Source organism: Belonocnema kinseyi, chromosome 9 (genome assembly GCF_010883055.1).
Source record: "Belonocnema kinseyi isolate 2016_QV_RU_SX_M_011 chromosome 9, B_treatae_v1, whole genome shotgun sequence".
NCBI lineage: Eukaryota > Metazoa > Arthropoda > Insecta > Hymenoptera > Cynipidae > Belonocnema > Belonocnema kinseyi.
In genome coordinates, this window is record NC_046665.1 from 36,249,835 (window position 1) to 36,270,722 (window position 20,888).

General features: G+C 32.1%; 1 protein-coding gene across 3 annotated transcripts in view; it reads left to right on the top strand.

Moving 5' to 3' along the window:
- LOC117180887 overlaps positions 1 to 20,888 on the top strand; it is a 266,828-nt gene that overhangs the window by 225,930 nt on the left and 20,010 nt on the right. For 2 of the 3 annotated variants that reach the window (XM_033373466.1, XM_033373465.1), the window contains exons 7-9: positions 8,121 to 8,364; positions 12,348 to 12,568; positions 14,726 to 14,903. In XM_033373466.1, coding sequence (XP_033229357.1) covers positions 8,121 to 8,364; positions 12,348 to 12,568; positions 14,726 to 14,903 — 643 coding nt within the window. Of the gene's footprint in view, positions 1 to 8,120; positions 8,365 to 12,347; positions 12,569 to 14,722; positions 14,904 to 20,888 lie in introns of all 3 variants that reach the window. The other variant, XM_033373464.1, reaches the window with a different exon arrangement.

Genomic DNA, 20,888 nt, shown 5'->3' on the forward strand with positions numbered 1-20,888 from the left:
CCCATCCACACACTACTCCTTTCCCCTGCCGAGTGAGTCACGCCTACCCCGAAAGGGAAATGGCTTAATGGTATAATAATAATAATAATAATAATAATAATACTCAATTCTGTGTGCGGCAACCGACGTGCAACATTGTGCGTCGGGTTGCAGCGTAGCCGTCCCGTTCGCGTGGTCCATTTGGAACATCTCAGGTCAGTTGTTTTGGTTTTTGTGTGTTTTAAAGTGTTTTGTGCCTTTCGCACTCACTTTTGATACTTATTGGTACAAGCGATAAGGAAACAATATCATTTTCATAATTATTCAGAAAGAAATACCGAAAAAGAAAATACTGAAACAAAAGCAGCAGAATATTTTCTTATAGATTTTGGTATTCATTCAATATTGATTTTTATGCATTAGCATATTGCATTTTTAAAATAAATCAAAATGGTTAATTTCAATATTTTTTAAATAAAAAAAGTGATTTCAACGTTGCAAAGCCAATGCAGATGTCAAGTTATAATTGCTTCTTCATAATTTGTTCATTTCTTCGGATTGATTTTTTGTAAAAAAAAAACACAAAGCCTTACATTTTTTAAATTAAATGTTATAATGTCTTCTGAAATTCTTTGAACTCCTTTGATATTCATTGAAATCTTTTGAAATTGTTTGAAATTACTTGACACCCTTTAAAATGACATTGAAGCCCTTCAATAGCCCTCCCTTCTGTAGCCCTTCCGAGAATCGACGAGGCACTGCAGGTAGGTGTAACGGGAACTGCGCGGGGCTCACGGGGTTTGCGGTTGTCACTCAGGCGAGCACTCAGGCGTGAGCAAACAAGCGTGGAGCGGGTTATAATGAGTTAGTTCCCACCCACAGTCAGCCCCAAAATCGATGCTATCGATACCAAAATGAGATTTGATTTTCATTATAATAATAAGCACGTGATTTATTTTATTCTGTAAAAAAAAAGATTTTTTAATCGAAGACATGAATAGAGTTAACGCTGGAGTGAAAAAATTTGATTGAATAGAATGCTCCACTTTCCTTGATACGCAATCATATTTTCCCCATAACTCTTTTTGATTATCTACAGTACTGGGCTTGGCAGAAAACGCCAAGTGTTCGTGCAATGCTAACATGGCAAATGTAATGTGTATGCCAGACATGCATTTGCGAATGGTTAGCAACCGTCTCTTTTGTTTTTAGACTAGTAACGGTGATATTCAGCTATAAAAACTCTGTTCTCATGGATGGATGTCACATGGAAAATAATATAAGTGGTTATCGCATCTGCAATATTTTTCTACGTTTATCTTAAATTTTATGGAACAAGAAAGATTTTTTTATTTTAGTTTCTTCTTTACGGTTTTGTAGGAAATCCTTATAAAGTCCTTAAAATTGCTTTTTGCCTGTTAGCACGTCTGCAGACATGTTAGTAAAAACCGAGATGTCGGTGTTTCTATTGTCTGACGGCACGATGTCTTTCAAAGGCATTTTTTAACCACAAGAAATTGCACCAGATACAATAAATAGTCGAGGAACAAAATTATTATTAATACCGTAGTAAAATTATTATTTTTACCATAAGAAAATCGGAAGTTGGAATTTATAGCTAAATAACGCAAAATACGCTGAAGGATTCAACAACAAAGTTTAAGGAAATTTCCTGATTAGACGTTCCTTTTGTACACTCTTTTGTGGTTTAAAAATACAGGTAAAGTTTGTTAGCCAGGCATCTGCTACTAATATTTATAGTATTAGCCATCAATTACTGCTAGTTAAGATTCTTGGAAAATAAGTAATAAAATAATTATGAAGGCTTTTAGTCCAGTGCCGGGGGTTGTCTTCAAATAGCTTTGGACTGAATTCGGGGGGATCGAAACGTAAACTGTCAGAACCGCCTGAACTTCTTCCAATTCTAATGCATGCTATAACGCAATATACTTGTCTGAGTACGCGCGCAATGCGGCCCTTCAGAAACGACTGTCGCAACCGCTCTCGCCCTGCTCCCCTGAGAAACTCTGATAGCCAGCAGTTATAGAAAGTCTAAAAACGGCAGACTGAAAGCCAGAATTTGGTGCATAAAATGAATTTAATATATAAAAGAGTTTAAAATAATATAGAATATTTTGTGCTTCTGGGATATATTAATCGAGATTGAAACGCACAACACGTGATCGTCTATCGTTTCTCCTTTAATTTAAAATAGTCTGTGCATAAATTTGAAGGAAGCACAAAGACCTAGCACGAGGTAAATACAGTATCGAACGCGAAGCGGGAGATACAACTGACGCGCTAGAATATATTCGGAGTTTGAATCCAAAGTTATACGTTCTCAAGTTGAAAAATTTCCTATTTCAACTTTTCCACTTTGACAGAATGCAACTTGAAAGCGAGCTTGAAGGTTTGCGAAGTGAAAAATTTGACAATTAAAATAGTTCCATAAACTTTAGCGCTTCGAATTTGTAATGCTTTTCAAGAAAAATTATTTTAGCTTCAATTCAGGATGGCCACTACCATGAAACTAGGAAATTTTATGATTTTGGTTATTTTCAGTTGTATTAGAAAACCCTATTCAATTGCTTCAAATGCAATTTCACACCATGAAATAATGTGCTTTTCTACACTTCTTGCAATTGCAAATATCAACCTTCTAAAATTACAAACTCATATCTTAAATTCTTAAAAAAACATCAAAACTAACATGATTTTTGTGGAGATAAAAATTGAATAATTTGATATTGGTTTTTTTATAAATTGGCCAATTTGAAATTAGACGTTCACAATTGAAATGGCCTCACAAATTTTACAATATTATTTCGAATTGGAACCTATAACACTTAAGCAACTTCAGATAAAAATAAACGCGAAAGTTCCAATTGAAAGCCTGAATAATGAAATCATTTTAAATCGAAAAGTTCAAGATTGAATTTAAAAATGGGATTAGTCACTAATTTTAGTACACATTATTATTGACATAATTTTAACTCCCAAAATGCTACAGAATTTATTTTTGTTGTCGTCAAATTCGTTAGCAGCGATGACAAGACATACGTCAGATTTTGTACCCCTCTGATTCCAGGAGCTATATAAACAATTTAAATAAAGCACACTTCTGACTGAATGGATAAATCATTATGTTCATTATTTAAGAACAGGCGGTGGAGAATAATACTAGGGGTCTTTGTGCCCTTTTTTGATCGCTTGCAGAAAGTTACCTATATAATAATCCAGTTTTTATGACACGTCGAGCACTCGTCTTTCTTCCTTGAGATGTACCAGTCGTAAGTGATTCAACGATCGAATTCATCGATACTTTTCAAAGGCTTTAACCATTAACCTTAAACCTAAGCCTTGACACTTGTCACGAGCTTTGAGGTCGCAAGGTCTCCTTTCAAAGTATTAAAACTTTATCACTTTATTACCTTTTTTATCACGCTCTGAAAAAACATTAATGACTTATTTAAAAATGCGTATATTCTTCAAAACGTGATTATAAAAGAAAAGTTCATATTCAACTGTTTGGATAGACAAGTTCTTTCTAGTTTTTTTGCAGTTGTAGAATACGTTTTTTCTGTACCAACGTACGAAATATGTGTTGAAATGAATTAAAAATTTAATACAAGTTCCTGCAATTTGTCTTTTAAATTCTTCTCACCATTGTGACTAATTAAAAAAATGTTCAAGTGGCTTGCTAATGTTGCCAATTTCTTTTCTCATACATCGTTTCTGTCACTTTTGGATCATCAGTTTTCTCGCATGCCCATGATCGTATTGGCGTGTGCAAATTTGCCAATTTACTTTATGAGATCCATTCGAGCATCGTGCGGAAGCTTTAATTTGGGTCAATTCCCTGCTCATATCGAATTGCGTTCAATCCCGGAAATCGCAAAATTGAGTAGTTTTTCAAATGCATGTTCGCGTATTCTATTTTTTTAATGTCTTAAAAATTGAATACATGTCTGTCATGAACTTGGTTGCATACAATATAACGCAGTTTCATGCAAAATTGTAGTTCATCTTTTTAGATTGCAAAAATTTGAATATAAATTATTGCTAATTCACATGATTTAAATATTCTTTAAACTAAATTATTACAAAAGGAAAAATTTTAAATCAAATATTTCAAAAGGAAACATTTAAAATACACAATTATGTATTTTATATTGAAAAACCTTTTAAAAAATCAGCAAGTTAAAAGTGGAAATATTTAAAAGTATTTTTTAAGAACATCAGAACTAATTTTTATTATATGCTGTCACATACCCTGAATTAAAACGTTTCAAATTGAAAAATTCAAATAAAAATTCTATCCATTCAAAAATCGTGAGTATCTAGACTCTAGAGTTTAGAGCTCAGTCTCTTGTAATCTCCAAATTTTTTATTTTTAAACAAAAAAGTTTTAAATGCGATAAAAATTGTTAGCCATATAGATAATTGTCAACCTTTAGGTTCGATGTCATAATTGCTTATTGGTGTTTGCTGATAGGGTTAAGATTGATTGACTGTTAGATTCGTTCGCCTGTGGCAAGAACAACTTCCGATTGCATCATAAAGTTTGTCCCAAAGTTTCTGTATGCTTGGTGTAACGGTAACATTTTTTACTTCTACACTGCCAAAAATGTTTATATTACATTTTTTAGAGGCAATTAAAACAGAAGCTTTAAGGGAAAATCTAATTTAATGCTTCCTTTCTAATTTGTAATCTAAGCAAAATAATTTCAAAATATAAATGAGAAAATTCGTTTGCACAAATAAAATGTCGCTAGTGTAACGGGCAAGGCATCCTATAAAATTAGTTTAAATTTAAAAAATATATGATAGATATTTAATCTGCAATTTTATAATGGCACTTATAATTGTCGACCAAAAAATTCCGTATACTTTAATATTTATATCAATTAAAAAAAAATTATCGCTGTTGTAACGAAATCAGTACTTTAAATGTGTGAAGCTTGATGTTTGTTGGAAATTATAACCTGTCATTCAGACATTTGTTTGAAATTTTTAAGTTGAGATGTGCAAAACATGAAGAAATAATTGTTAAGAAGAATTAAAAAGGAGAATGATTGGATGAGGAGGTGGTTTTATTCGCAAATTATCTATTATGAGCTGTCTAAAAATAAACAGGTTTCCACAGGTTTACTTATTTTGAAAATACATGAATAACCTCAGATTTACACATTTTTTAAATCAAATTAATAGCCCGTGGCAGTAAGTAAACGGTTGTACAAGAGTAAGAATATAATTTCAGTCATCCAATGAAGCAACATATAAAAAGTCATAGGTGTCGTTATTTTATGATTGTGTCTAAATCTCTTTGACGAAAATCGTACTCTCTAAATTCGAATTGGTGAGATTTTACTGATTATAATCGAAAATACTTACTGATTGCAACCTGTGATCTATTGCTAGCTATTTGAATCAGTGAGATTGTATTGTAAATCAGTGAAAATTCTGTCTGATTTGATTATGTGTACAATTTCTTACTGATTAAAATTTAGAGGTACGGTTTTGGACAATTGCCCGCATATAAACCTTTAAAAACACTGTACTAAAGAAATAAAATTTTTTAATATTATGTGAAAATCTGTCCAGGAAAATTGTTAACCGATCTGATAAAAGCTAATCGTCATTTTTTCTGCATTATTATCTTTATATGACTTTACTGTTACCTTAAAACGATTGTTTCCATAGTAACGATCCGATGACTCGACTCTTGAGTCGCGCAAATTCTCAATAAATTTATTATTAAGCGTTTAGTCTTCTTTCTTTTTGGTTCTTTTCCGCATGTCGCCTGCCTCACTAAATTTAGTGGAATCAAATTTACTGTTAAAATTCACATTTGCAAGATAAAGTCATTGTCAAAGTTACAATCCGGAAATTGTTACGCGTTGGAAGTTGACCGAACTGTCCAAAAAGATGATGGAGGAGGCTCAGAATAAGAAACTCTCCGCCTCTATGCCAGAAATTTACTTGGAGATCGAGATCGAAAATTGTTTCGAAGTAAATGGAATTAAGGTGATTTAATTGTTTTAAGAATACAGAAAATAAAACTAGTGAACAATAAAAATAGTTAAAAAATTGTAAACAATTAAAGATAAATAATAATAAGTATTATGTACAACAAAAGATACATAAAATGTGGTCTACTTGGTGCAACAGAATATGTTCAATCAAATTAATCAGTTGGAATTCGATTAATTTTTAGTCGGTAACTATTTAACATGAGACTGGTTTCACCTTCGATTTCAAAAAGCATTCCGTAAATGGTTTTTAGAATTTCTGGCCTTTCTGAGAAACCATAAGATGTGAGTGAGCTGCTTGGAAGTCAGTTCTGTTTTTTCAGCTGCCTCAAATATATTCACATCAAAAAGAAACCTCGGAAACATTCTTATCCGCAGCTTCATTCGCGTCTCTAAATCTCTACTCGCCTGCATAACTTCTCACTAAAATATAAAATTAGAGAATGAAAGTCTCGATGGAAAATCTCGAAAAGACAATTTAAATCAAAAAGGAGAATATAATTTCAAGGCTTCCCCACAGAGAAAAATAGTTTTTTCATAATTTGTCATATAAAAGCACATTTTTTCAATTAAATCCTCTAAAGATATGTTCGTTAAGAAGAAACGACGTTATAAATAACAATGGAAAGACATTTTTAATTGGATTTTTAAGTCCTTGGAGATTTCCTTTAGTTTTTCGTACACATGTTTCGGATTCATCTTGTACTTTATCTCTTATGTGTGTAGTAAGAGATATCAGCATCTATTTTCATAACGTGCTTCACCCTCAATTATCTGAAGAAGCTTGCTAGCGCTCCACTCGAGACACTTTTATATCTTCGCATTAACGCTCTTGTGTAATTCAGCAAGATGTTAAAATATTAAATCTGTTTGTCACCTAATGACAGTTGCATTTCATTGATCAGAATTTTCCATTAATATTTTAGATGATAATCTGCTCTATATGAAAGATATAATCTGTGCCAAGGTTTCAATTGGAGTTGTAATATCATCAGTAATATACATTTTTTGGGTTGGTATTTATTTTTACCCACAATAATTGTAATTGTAATTTGTTAAATTGTTTTGTAGTATTTTGAAATAATTGGAAATCTTTTAAAATCCCGTGAAATAAATTTTAATATTTCTAATTGTTTTGCATTCTTTCGAAATCACTTGAGATGTGTGCAATTCCTTAGAATCACTTTATATCCTTTGAAACCTTTAATTTATTTGTAATGCCATATAATCCTTTCAATTATTATGTATTCTATTGCACTTTTATTAAATTTCTTTAAATTTTTCGAAATATTTGAAATCTTGAAATCTGACTCAAAAGTACATTTTTCAACCCTTCGAGTGTTCAAAAATTATATGAAGCCTTCATGATTTCACAGAGAAAATTTGAAGAATGAAAAATTCAGTTAAACTGTAAAGACTTTAATTAACAGTTTTAAGCTGAAATATTATAAAATTGTTTACGATTACATTCTACGAGTTATATCTTTTCAAATTGAATCATTTAAATTTGAATCCGATTAAGTATAAATAATTTAAATTTTAAACCCTTTGAAATGGTCGGATTGGCCCCGTTTGAATGGTTGTCTTTACATGTTTTAAATGAAATGAAGTAGACACTTCATTTCGTACATCATTCGTACGCGATTGTACATGATTGGTGACATTTTTCTCGGCCACCTGCACTTTGTAACTTCTTTTCAGGTCCTCCAATCATTTTGGAGGACTGAGTACGACTGGTCGTACGAATATCCACAGCCGAAATAGAAAGAAATAATATTATGTTTTTTATTATTTATTTTCGTAATGACGCCATAATAACCATCCAACACTGGTGGATCAAAAAGGAATACCATTGAAAACGGTTAAATATGACAATTTACAAATTATTATAGAATTTTAACTTTATATTTTTTCAAAATTTAATTATTCTAAAACAAGAATCCTTAAAATTGAGGAAATTTTCAAATCAAAACGTTCAAAATTGATACAAGTTTCAGTATTATTTAATCACATGCATAATTCTTTAAGCAAATACTTGTATGATTTCAAAATAAAGACTTTTAAAAAAAAGTTCTGAGTTGGTAATAATTCATATTTTTATTCTTTCAGCCTCCGGAAAATGAGTTGCAGAAGGTGGGAGAAAGAACACCTAGTGAACACGAGCTGAGGGTACAGAGATCGCTTCAGAGATTGAATGTTCCTGATTGGTTCAAAAATTCACCAGCCGCGAAAGACGGTTTCAGACTCAAAAGGCATTCAGATGCTTCTCAGCATGGTGGCTGGCGAGCTTTGGGTTCAAAAACGACTTCCCTTTCCTCCCTCTCCTCAACCACAAATAGACAGCCAACCACAGGTAAACATTTTATATCATCCATAATAAAAATTAGTTTTCAATTTTTATGTCTGTTTTATTTAAAGATTTATTTCTATTCATGGTGGATATCATCAGTCAGAAATTTACTCCATACAGTACATAAATATCAAAATTCATTCTAACTTTATAATGCAATTATTTATAAAATGAAGGACAACAATACCCATTGTTAAATGCTTCGAATTTGAAAACAAATGGTTTAGGTTAAAATTTTTTATTTAACAAAAGTGACATGGATTTTTGTGCTTTAGCTTTATTTGAAGCGGGAAAAGCTTAGCGGTACAAGTCCAATCAAAATAATTTTCCAGAAGGAAAATATCTTTCTAGGAAGACAATTTACAATCGATTGAATAATTTTTTTTTTTGTATGGGTGGATGGATCGCTTAAGTAACCGTTGTGTGACAAAATAGATGGCACTCCATGTGCCAGTGTTTGGCTTTGACTGGTATGATATGAATAAAGATATATCAATCGTTCAGAAATTCATCTTAAATACATATTTTTATTTACTTCACACAAAAATAACACTATGTGACAGAAAAAGAAACATTTGTAGTATTAGTAAAAAAAACTAATTTTTATATAGTTCATTCATTTAGTTTGAATTCTTTGAAATGTTTTAATATTTGAATACATTGGAATATTAAATTTTCGGACAGAAAATTTCAAACCCGTAATTTTTCGCTGAAATAGGTGTAAAAACGATGAAGCGTGGTTTTCAAAGAAAACTCATTTTCATAAGAAAGCGGACATCACACCGATCAACTTTCTATGCTGCAAATTATTGTATATGAAAACTGCAATTCTTATTCAACCCTTATGGTCGATAGCTGATTGTATTCTTCGAAAGATTCTTTACAACTAAATAAGTAACCATTTTTAATTCGACCTTTTTTCTCAATCAAGTTTCAGCATCTCTTACAAAATTAATTACATTAACAATCAGTATATTATAATTTTGAAGTGAATTGTACGCAGTGAACATGTGGGTATACACTATGGAATTCAAAAATTAAAGATGAAAATCGTAGGGCTGTACATTTGAGGCAAAGATTATCTGAAAAAATTAGAAGAAAATCAGTCAATTTCAACCTCGATGTAAAAATTAAAATGAATATTTTTATTTTGATAGTTTGTATGGGAACTTGTCAACTGGAAATTTAGTAAACGTGTTGAAATCACGAGTCAAGTTTGTACTTCTTTGTAAAGCTTGAAATGTTTGAAATGCTAATTTAGTAGTATTCTTAACATTTGCGACCGTCACGACAAGTCGCGTCGAAAATTAGTCTGATTACTTAGAGCTAATTTCGTTTATGTACGCCTTCCTATCGTCTGTTAGCTAATGGCTTATAGGAAGCGACTAATAAACTTATCGGGCCAGGTTAATTCAATTAACTCGCCCCTGCTGCCCTTAGACCAGCTAGCCTTTATTCTCTAATAAAAATTGGAAGTTAGTGCCTTTAGTTTAAAACGTTCCACGATATTTTATGCTTGACTCCAGCTATAACTTACATTCCAGGTCATTCTTGTCTCAAACGAAGACTTTATTATAGTGTCAGGACGGGAAACTATCTCCTTTTGCGATATTTTCCAGTTTCTTTATTGGATGAAATGCCTCGAAAATTTCATATTGATTCCCACAGATATATTTTCGCAACGAAATTAAACCTGTGTTAATTTGTAGTTAACTAATTTAGTTTATATACAAAAATACAATTCCTGTTTTTGGAATCTTTTTAGGCTGGAAGTAACGAAGTTATAAAAAAAATTACTGCTAAATTTAAGCTTTAAATCAATCTCGGCATATTCGGGATGATTTTTCCCACAATTAAAAAGGTGTTAATTAAAAATGAGACATCAAGCCCAACAAAGAATTAACCGTTTAGCCTAAAATGAATCAAATTAAAGAATGATTTTATCTACAATCTACATTTTCAGTGCTAAAAATTTATTTTCAACTAGGGACTACGAAACCAAATCAGATATGATACGGAATCCCATACTGTGAATCGCAGATGATTTTCTTTTTCCCATCTTAAATTGTTTCATTTTAAAGCCTGAAAGTTTGAAATGATTAATTTGATGCAGTTTCAAATTTCCTAGTTTTTAAAATATTTCTTACAAGGACAAGAGCAAGGACAAGTAATTTAACATTTTTAATTAAATATTTTAAATGGGAGTTTAAAAAAATTGGGATTCTTAATTGAGAAAGCCTAAAAAATTATCAATTTAAAATTGAAACGTTTATCAAATGAACAGTTTTTAAGCGAAACGTTTAAAATGGTATAGTTTCAAAAGAGTTTTCAAATTTAACTCCACAAAAATGAACCCATTCAAATATTCCGTATTGTAGAATTTTAATTTGAAATACGTTAAAATAAAATAATTTCATAATGAAGCATTTCTAACTGTCAAATTTCTTATTTTGAAAACTAAAATCCTGAATAATCCTAACTCAATATTCTCCATAATGTTACTTGTGCGCTTTCGCATTTCACCTCCTCAATTTCAAAATTTGACAATTTAAATTTTATTTATCCAACTTACACTATTTTAAATTGAAAGGTTAATAGTTAAGAAATTTTTAAATTTGATTCTTCTCTTTGATTGATTAAAAATTATATATGCGAAATTTAATATTTTATAGTATTTTCATATTATGTATCCAAAATTCAATATGCAAAATTATATAATTTCAAATTAAAACATTAAAAAATTATATAATTATTGATAGAGGTTCGGAATAGTTAAATGTAAGAATGCATTTTTTTTAATGATGATTTTTTATGCTCTCTATAAAAAATTTTTAGATGTTTAAAAACAATCAGTTTTAAATTATTGTACCATTAAGCCATTTATCTTTCGGGGTAGGCGTGAGTCACTCTGTGGGAAAGGGAGTAATGTGAGGAAGGGATTATAGAATTTTTAGATTAATCTAGAATTCTCGTGTTATTTACTTAAATAACACGTTCGTCCCACAAGACTGCTCCGACCCAGGTTGCTGATCAATCTCTCTCAAAGCCTTACAAAGTTATTATGTGAGGCTCCTCACTCGGGCCCATTTGTATCCAAGGTCTTTTGTTTCAGGCCTCATTCGCTCCACTGCCACTCTTTTTATAAACTATTTTTAGCCACACTTTTCTCTCCTCGGGCATGTCACTCTAGCTTCCTTCACGTCCATGCATTTTCTCATGCAAGCTCTCGTGTTTGTATGGCTTCTTCTGTCTCTTCGAGTTAGGGTGTCATTTACACATTCTAACCATTGTTCCCGCGGTCTGCCTCTGGGCATACTGACATCTCGCTTTCGAACAGTACAATCGATATAAATATAGAATTATGTAACGCCCTTCTAGCTTTATTTGATATATTTTTACTTCTGATGATGGGCCTTGCTCTACCGATGACCTTCTTACCCTCGTTTATACGCCTATTTAAATCCCCACCTACCTTTCCGTCACTAGTGAATAGGCTATCAAAAAAAAGTTGCTTATCAACTAGTTCTATTCTCTCATCATTTGGGACAATGCTGCATATTGTTTTTCACCTTTAAAAAAAACTAATAAAACTTCATAGCAAAAAAAATGGAACTCTGTCAGCTTTGCTTTTATTATGCTTTTATTTTAAATATTTATAAATCTCATCTAAAATTCATTGTTATAAAATTGAATGATGAATTTTTTAACTTGAAAATTGTAAACAATTTTTACAGTAAGAGAATTTTGCAATTAATGTGGACAGTTTATCCGGAACCTATGGAATTTATTCAGCATCATCCACACCTGCGTTTACGTATAACAAAGACTTTATGATTGGTGCAGAATTGAATCTCTGTCCCCCGTTACATTTGAGTATTCACAAAGATGTTAGTCTTTAACCATCCATTTTTCTTCGTGCAGATATATAAAATTGAGAAATGTTTACAATTTAAAAATTTTCTAATGATTATTTTTGAAATTTGCAGGTGTCCTCTTAAGTCCAAGTCCAACGCCGCCTGTGTTTTCGAGATGGAGTACAAGTCTGCTAAACAGTGCCGGAAGTTCGCCTGCAAGTTCGACTAGGTCATCTTTCAATCATCGACAGCCTTACCTCGGCTGGCGTTCACAAGAACGTCTAGCGAATCCTCGGACGCCTGCCGAACGCCTTGCTCAAGGCATCCTTCCTCAGCTGCAGTCCGCAAACAAGGTTCGCACTATCCACTATTTTTCAAAGCCAAATAATCAGATTTCTTGTCGAACATTCGCCTAGAATGACGTCAGCCCATAACCATGTTCCAGCCTTCATCTGCACTTCAATTTCAACTCTTCAGCATTACAGACTTACAATCGAGGTTAACTTTACTTTGGTTTCAAAATTAAGCATTTTTAGCGATAAAGAAACGGTCTTTCTGTCAGATTATTGAAAAATTGGTGAATTTGTTTAAGTCCAATTTGTGTACGTGCCAGATGGATTCTAAATGCAGATGTTTTTTATTTTGTGATTAAACTCTTTGATTGGAAATTATCAGCTATGCAGGCCAATTTAAATGCCACGAAATTGAAAATTAATTTCTAGGCTGGCCCAGACGTTGGGGGAAGTAAACGCGTGACCGAGTGTAACCCTCTGTGACCGCCCACGTGTTCCTCATCGCAGTCTTTGTCGAATTTATTTTTGATTTTCGCAGACACAGTCGCTCGTGTGCGATCGTTGCTATAATTAGTTCATCACAAGCTGGCAAGAGGCTTCGAAGCCCCGACTTTAAGTTTCCCTCATGCGTTCTTCGCAACTGACAAACCGCTCAAAACTGCTTTACGACGCAGGAATGCAAGCCTTTCGCGTTCCTTCTACGTGAAAGTAACGCCGAACCTAGTGTAGCAAAGCAAATTCGAGAAAGTTATGTTGGTAAAGAATTTCAATTTGGGATCTCTTTTCTTATTTATTTCTTTCATTCTCTGCAGTGGCTTATTTGGTTCATTAGAAAATAAAAGGAACATCATGCACATAATTTAATTACTGATGGTTCTTTTTAAATACAAAATTATTCCAGTTTTAAATTTACTATAAATATGGTTGTCAATCCTAGTGGCTCTGCTTTGGTTGTTGACGGGAGAACTAGGCATCATATTAAGAATTTAAATTTTGCACTTTAAATCGTCGAGGTATACATAATTCTATCAACGATTTTTCTAAGTGTAGTCTTATTAATGTAAAAAATTCTTTCAAGAAGAAGACTAGGTCATGCTAAAATATTTCGACGCCTTCATTCAATCTGAATCTATGTGCTGACAGTGTCGTGTATGAGATTATACGCTCTGTATAAGCATAAAGAATAGAGGGCGCTGTTAGCACATGGACTCATACTGAATGGGGGTGTCGATATCTCCTTTTTACGGGAAATAAGATAAATCATCGTTTTAAAAAAATTGTTTTACCAACTTACGAGTATTTCATGTTTCGAAGATAAAAGCAATTAAATATTCGACAATTTTTGTTAAAAATTGAGATAATTGAGATTTATTTCCGCTTGTAAGTATAATACAATTTTTTTGCTTTAATCTCGCATTTCAAGTACTTATACATTTCTTTCTGTCCACATGGCAAAGTTATATCTCAGAAGATGCATGTGAAAATGTTCTATTTAACAAAATGCATATTGAAAGATCATTTCTTGGGTGGTATGCTTAGGAAACTTTAAAATCTTATGAGATATATATTCCGATATAGAACATTCCAGTATCCAACTTCCAAATTAAAATCTTTTTGTTGTGTGCTTTCAAGAAGAAGACTATTTCATCGATAAAATATGTCTTCTTTTAATAGGAAATAAGATAAATCATCGCCTTCGAAAAATTGTTTCACCAACTTACGAGTATTTCAGTTTTCAAATTTAAAACTTTTGTCAAATATTTGGCAACCTGGAAATAATTAGGATTTATTGCCGCTTATAAGTGTCTCACATATTTTTTATTTTAACTCGCAGTTCAAGTATGCATTTCTGTCAAAATGAAAAAGTTCTATCTCAGAAGATGTGTATGAAAAGGTTCTATTTCACAAAATGCATATTTAAAGATCCTATCTTGGGTGATACGCTTAGAGGGCTTCAAAATTCTTCCACATGTATATTGCGAGATAGAACATTATAGTATGAAACTTTTGAGATAGAACCTTGTCATTTAGACCAGTCGATTTGATTCTCCAGAAGTTAGTCTTCTATTGTAAGTAATCCATTAAGGACTAAATTAAAAAGAAGAAAGCTTTAAACTGGGAGTTATTGTAGTACCTAATGACAGTAATAAGATTTTCTCGAAGAGTTATTAGAGTAGAACACATGACTAATGAAAATCCTGTTACCGCCATCAGCAGCAGCAACAGACAACGAATCAGCAGATGGAGGTGAGGAACTCGATAAAGGAAGTGACATCGGCCATTGTACACTATGTGCAGAGTGGCCAGGAAGTTATAGGAAGTGGAAGACTCTCACCTAGACCTCGACCTGACGATTGGGACGACAGGGGCGGTGCGAGGTCGACCAGCCCCAGAGGTGAGCACTAAACCCTGCAAAACACCCCACCACTACAACCACAACCACCATCACCACCACTATTATACTCTGCGTCGAAGGTAATTTTGAGTTTTTTCTCCTTTTTTATTTGACAGTTACTCTACGCCTTTTCGTTTATTTACTCTTTTTTTCTGCCTTTTACTATCCGCTCCCGCGTCGTCTTTTGCGAGACGCTCGCCTCCTTCTCTCCCAACTTTTTCTTATGGTTTGTCCCGATTTTTTTGCTTTTTCTCACTAACGAAAGTTGTTTCAAGCTACGACTCGTCATTCAAAGGAACATTTCAGAGGTAGTAAGCAGACAACTCATTCACTCTCAGTTCACACGGATTCACTATAAGCACTCTTCTCGCACTTCACTCCTACTTTCAGACTTTACTCACGCCTGGTTCTTTACATTTACATTTTACACACTCTTTGCTAATTCACTAACTCGCTCGCCGCTGGTGATGTTAAACAAAGAAAGGCTCGTGCCATTCCAGCAGGCTCGAACAGACGCGACTCGTGATTTTTTCTTAGGGTTCGAATAACATTTTAATTATTAGGAAGTAGTTCTATGAATATTGGCCACGGTGGAGGTGAAACAATTTTAAGTTCAATGTCCTCGCATATAGGATTTCCCAACTGATTATGGTAGTCTATAATTATACGGACATTTTCAGACTAAAAAAAATCCATCGGGCCCTTTTTGAAAAATGACGATTTTTATGTTCAATATGCAATAAAAAGTAATTAGAGCAAATCTAAAAACATCACAATATTCACGAAAAATTGTTTTAAATTATAAATGATATATTTTATGACTAAAAAAAATTGACAAAAGAATTCAAAACAATTCTGTCTATATAATTTTATGACATTATTTTTCAGGTAAAACTGATCAATATTAAAAACTTGAATTTACAATTTTATTGATGAAATTATAAAATTAAATAATAAATTATTTAAAATCAATAAAAAGGTTAATAATGTCAATATATTATTAGTTGCAATGTTTTTTATTATTGTCGACCAATTTTCTTTTAATATTTTGAGAAAAATGCAGCAAATTACGATTAGAATCATGGTATATTATTCTGCTTATCACGTTGAAAAATGGCAAGACGAGCTGTGAAGAAGAAAACAATGATATTTTCAAATCTAAGTGTAATTTACCACAATTTTGATTGGAGTTTACTGCATGTTCCCTAATTTTATTAAACTTTCAATAGAAAAATTATATTATATATAAACATCGGACCTGGTAATAATTATCGTCTGTTTTATTGACTATTGAATGACAGCAATATTATTCTTATTCAATTTGAACAGTTTAGTATTGAATTTGAAAAGTTCATCAATAAAATCTTAAATTAATGTTTGAAATTCCGCTAAACTTTATGTGTAATTTAATTACTTTTATTCTTTAAAATCATTGATATTGAGAATAGTGCTGTATTTAGATTCCGTTTACAGGTTTTCTTTTTTTAAATCCTGTTTCATTTCATTTGTGCTACTCACATCAAAAAAGAAAATAAAATTATTCCCAGGTTTGGAAAATTATTATTTGAAATAAATCTTGAAAAATATCCTCATCTCTACTTAAAAATTTAATATTCGAAGATCTTTATTCAATATAATTGAGTCTAGCTTATGACTCAATAGTATTTAAATATTTTATCGAGGGCAACATAACTTTCTCACTCTCAAAGTTTAAATCGTAATTCTAAAATTACTAAATTGCTTCGATTTTAATTTGTTTTTATTTTTAAACCACTAAAAATTAATAGATGTTCCAAATTAGAATTTTTTAACCTTTTAATTTTTCCAGATTCGAAATTTTTCAATTTTGGACATACATAAATGTAATATCGTTCATTCCTAAATGCTTCATAATTAAAATTTTTCACTTATTAATCAATCTCAAGCAATTTGAATATACACTTACACCAGAATTTATTTGTCATATTTCTAAGTTTTCGAAGTTAGACTGGTTGCAACTGAAATTTTTACAACTATTTAAATTGACGTGGAATTTTCAACCATACGCAATTACATAACCAGTGTACAGCGAAACTCGAAGTTATGTATCGCTCGTAATTTTTAAATCATTCAAAATTTTATAATTACATAGAATAATTTACTATCCATGGGGAAACTTAACTACTTGTATGTTAAAATAAAGTAAATAACACTTGTAAATGTGTCATAAAAATTTGAATAGGAGAAGTCACGTAACGACTTTTTGAATAAAAGCATGATAAACTTCTTGTATCTGTTGCCAGTATTCTTCATTTCATAAAAATGTTGGCTCTGCTTTTCCAGATTCTTTTGATGAACTGCAAACGTTCTTTTTCAGTCTTTTCATATTCTGTAAAAAGTGGCTCGTTCCCTTCTCCCGGGATTAATCCTACAGTCGGAAATGAGAACAGTGAAGAACCTTCGACCCGTGTCGAGTCGCGATACTGAAAATCAATTTGCCGAGCGTTGAATGCAAATTTCAGATTCCTCAACGGCGAGCAGTTGTAACAGAAACACGACTGCAGTTAAAATTCTGAAAAGTCGCATTTCCTTGGCTGCCCTTGCAATGTATTTTCGACTGTCCTTGGTGCTTTCTTTTGGAAGCTTTTTGGACATTCGTCTTGCTAGACAGCTTTAGGGGCACAAGTTCAACGCCGTTATGTATATTCTCGACATTTATTGCCCTCCTGGATCTGATAATGCAGTTTTTTTCTTTAATAGAAATTGAACGAAAATCCAAGTAAATGATGCAAATAGACTTGAAATTATGGTAAAATATTTTTGGGTTTTCCAACATTTATAACCTAAATACGAGATTTAAAAAAGAAGACACAAAGTTTAAGTACAAATTTTCATATAATTCGGTCTGAAGATTATTATTATTATTCTTGAGTCATTTTTAGAATTTTGTTTATATTTAGAACAGAAAAAAATTTGTTCCTCAGAGGTCTTCTGAATTCAGATTCCTTCATTAATTTTTCAAGCTGTTTTAACTTTGAGAACTATTTTTACCCTTCACGATCTTTTCTTTGTCTTAAGTCTTGAAGAAACTGTTGGAAAATTTAAGCAGCCTACATGCTCTGATAATGACTCACTTAAAGCAACTGGAATTTAATACCTTCATCAAAATTATAGTCAACTCAACATTCTCGCTGAAGCAAAGCTAATTTAAAAAGAAATTATCAACAGCGGAACTAGCGAATCCTTCCGGATTTTTATTTCTGAAACAGTCCTCGTAATCAAGTTGCCAATATTTTACTTATTCAGGCTCTTTTCGACTATCACGATAATAAGATTTAAAGCATGAAGGTCATTAGTACGTATTTTCAATCTGCATGTATCTTTTTCTCGTCTCAATGCAATTTGCTTGCATTTTCAAGGATTATTTTTGTATTATCCTTGGCACTTTGATTTTCTGCCTATTTCGGACTTGAGGATTTCAATCAAGGCTGTGAGAGTTAAAGTTTTAAAATTTTCAAGAATTTAGGATCGGAAAGTATTATATATGTATAAAATTATTTAGTCGATGATTCACAATAAATATACAACACGAATCTAATTGGCCAAATTTCATGTAACCAAGGAACTTGAAATATGTATTTGAATTTAAATTGTTGGTTGTTGAAATCAATTTGATAGATTTAAAATAGCAGTCATTTCAAAAAACGAAGGGGCCAATTTTACTCAGTGTGTAGTGCATGAAACTTTAGAGAATTATGTAGTCGAATGGTTAAGTGAATTCTAGTCAATTTGAGTAAATTCCTCTTAATTCCGAGCTTAATTCTTGGTGAATTGAAACCACTAATGTGAATTGAATAATGGTAAAGTAAATTGAGATGCACTCAATTCAAATAAACCAGTAGTTAAATTAATTGTATTCTTCATTATTTTGATTGCATTCAATTGAATTGAACTGCATTTTAAATTAGTTCTTGGCGAATTGATTTGACTGAATTAAAATTCATTCAATTGCATTGAAATAAATCCAAAAGTAAATTTCAGAAAATTCAAGTTAATTTAAGTGAATTCAAGTAAATTCAAAAAATATTAAATAGTTCTTGATTAATTGATAGGGTGGAATTATTTTAAACGAACTCAACCATAAAATAACTGAATTCCAATTACTTTTTGACGAATTGATTCGACTGAATTCTTGAGTATTCATTCACTAATCTTATTTAATTATAGTATCATTGTGTATTCAAATAAATCCAACAGTTTAATGTGAATTTAAGTCAATTCAAGAGAAGTCTAGTGAAATGAACTGAATTCAAGTGAACTCAAGCCATTTTAAATAAAGTCAAGATAATCCATGTGCATTAAAGGCAATTGAACTGAACTTCGCTTAATTAATTGCATTTCATCCGAGTCAGTTCATGTGAATTTCAAGTACATTTCACGTGCATTTGAACTGAATTCTTGATTAATTAATTTGACTAAATTGTTGAATTTAACTCGATTAATTTATTTCACTGAGTTAAATTTTATTCAAGAAAACTCAAGTCAGTTTGAGAAATGAATTCAAACTAAAGTTAATTCAACTTAATTCAGAACAATTCAAGTCAATTAAGTTCGCGTGAATTTCAACTTCATTCTCGATCAATTAATTTAACGAAAATTTATTTAAAGTTAATTCAATTAAATTTTTGCTTCATTAATTTGACTGAATTCCAATTTATTTAAAAGAATCCAAGTAAATCCAGGATAATTCTAGTCAATTAATTCTTGGTGAATTTATTTCGCAGAATTCTTGGAGAACTCAAGAAAATTTAATTAAATTCAAGTTCATACCTAATTAATTGCATTCATCTCATAATTCGTCTGAATAAAGATCGAATTTCGTTTGATTCTTCAAGGATAGTTTCTCAGAACGTATTATAATAACTATTATTTTCAACAAAAAAAGACCTTGAAATTCTCAACGGTTTGATCGATTACCAAAATGTCCCTTCGCGAGAGAATATTCTCTTGTTAGAACTCTATTGAGAGTTCAAGGGGTGACCTTGACACGAACAAGGATTGTTATTTGATGTGCGTTCTCTTGGAGAACTCGGAAGCGGAAAGAGGTCAACGTGCAATGGTGCAGGATGCCCTTTTGTCATAGACAGTCATAGAATAGAGACTCATTTTTTCCGAGAGCCTTATGTGTTGTTTACGTCGTGTGTCGCGCAATGTCGCGTCTCGCCGTTTCGTCGGATACTCGCCTTTGAAAGTCGAACGAAAGTGTGTCGCGCGTGCGCGCTTCTATTTCTACGCTTTCGTGGTGGTGTACGGAAATAGGTTACCCTGAAATTCCCCCCAACGACCTCGCTTTTGTTTCTCGGTCTCAATCGAGCTTTTATTCTCGAGCCACCCCCTACAATTTTCGCGAGCTCAACTTTGATCAAAGATTAACAATCGTTTATTATTTCTCACCCTGAAGACTCTGAGCAAATGCTTTTTATCTAAATCGCCGAAGACAGATCCAAAACCTATTAATGGAATTGAACCGCTGGCGACCAAAAGGGGACACGGCCGGATTCAGCTTGAGAAGTATTGTCCTGAGTGTCAATTTAAAAAATCTTTCTAATTTCAATTTTAAAGACTGATACTTGTAGAGAATTTCAAGGCGCACTTTTTTTCCTTTTGCAAAAATTTATAGGTTTTGTAGTTTTTTTTCCAATCTTTTTTCACTTCAACTCGCGCTAATTTAGCAATATTGTAATAAACAAAAAAGTTATTAATTTTTTTTTTGAGGCAATGCAAAAATCATGAATTTTAACCTTCACGCGCCTCGTTTAGCGAACGAATTTTAAGCTATGGAAAGCTTTCAGTGAGAAAGTTGTTCATTAAGGTTCAAAGAAGTTTTCTGGGAAGTTTTAGATTAATTGGATTAATAGTTCAAAAATTATGAATGTTTTAAAATCCAAGCGGTAATCTTGACGCTGCCCAAAAACGTGCCTGGCCGGCTACGTATGCGCTGCAGCG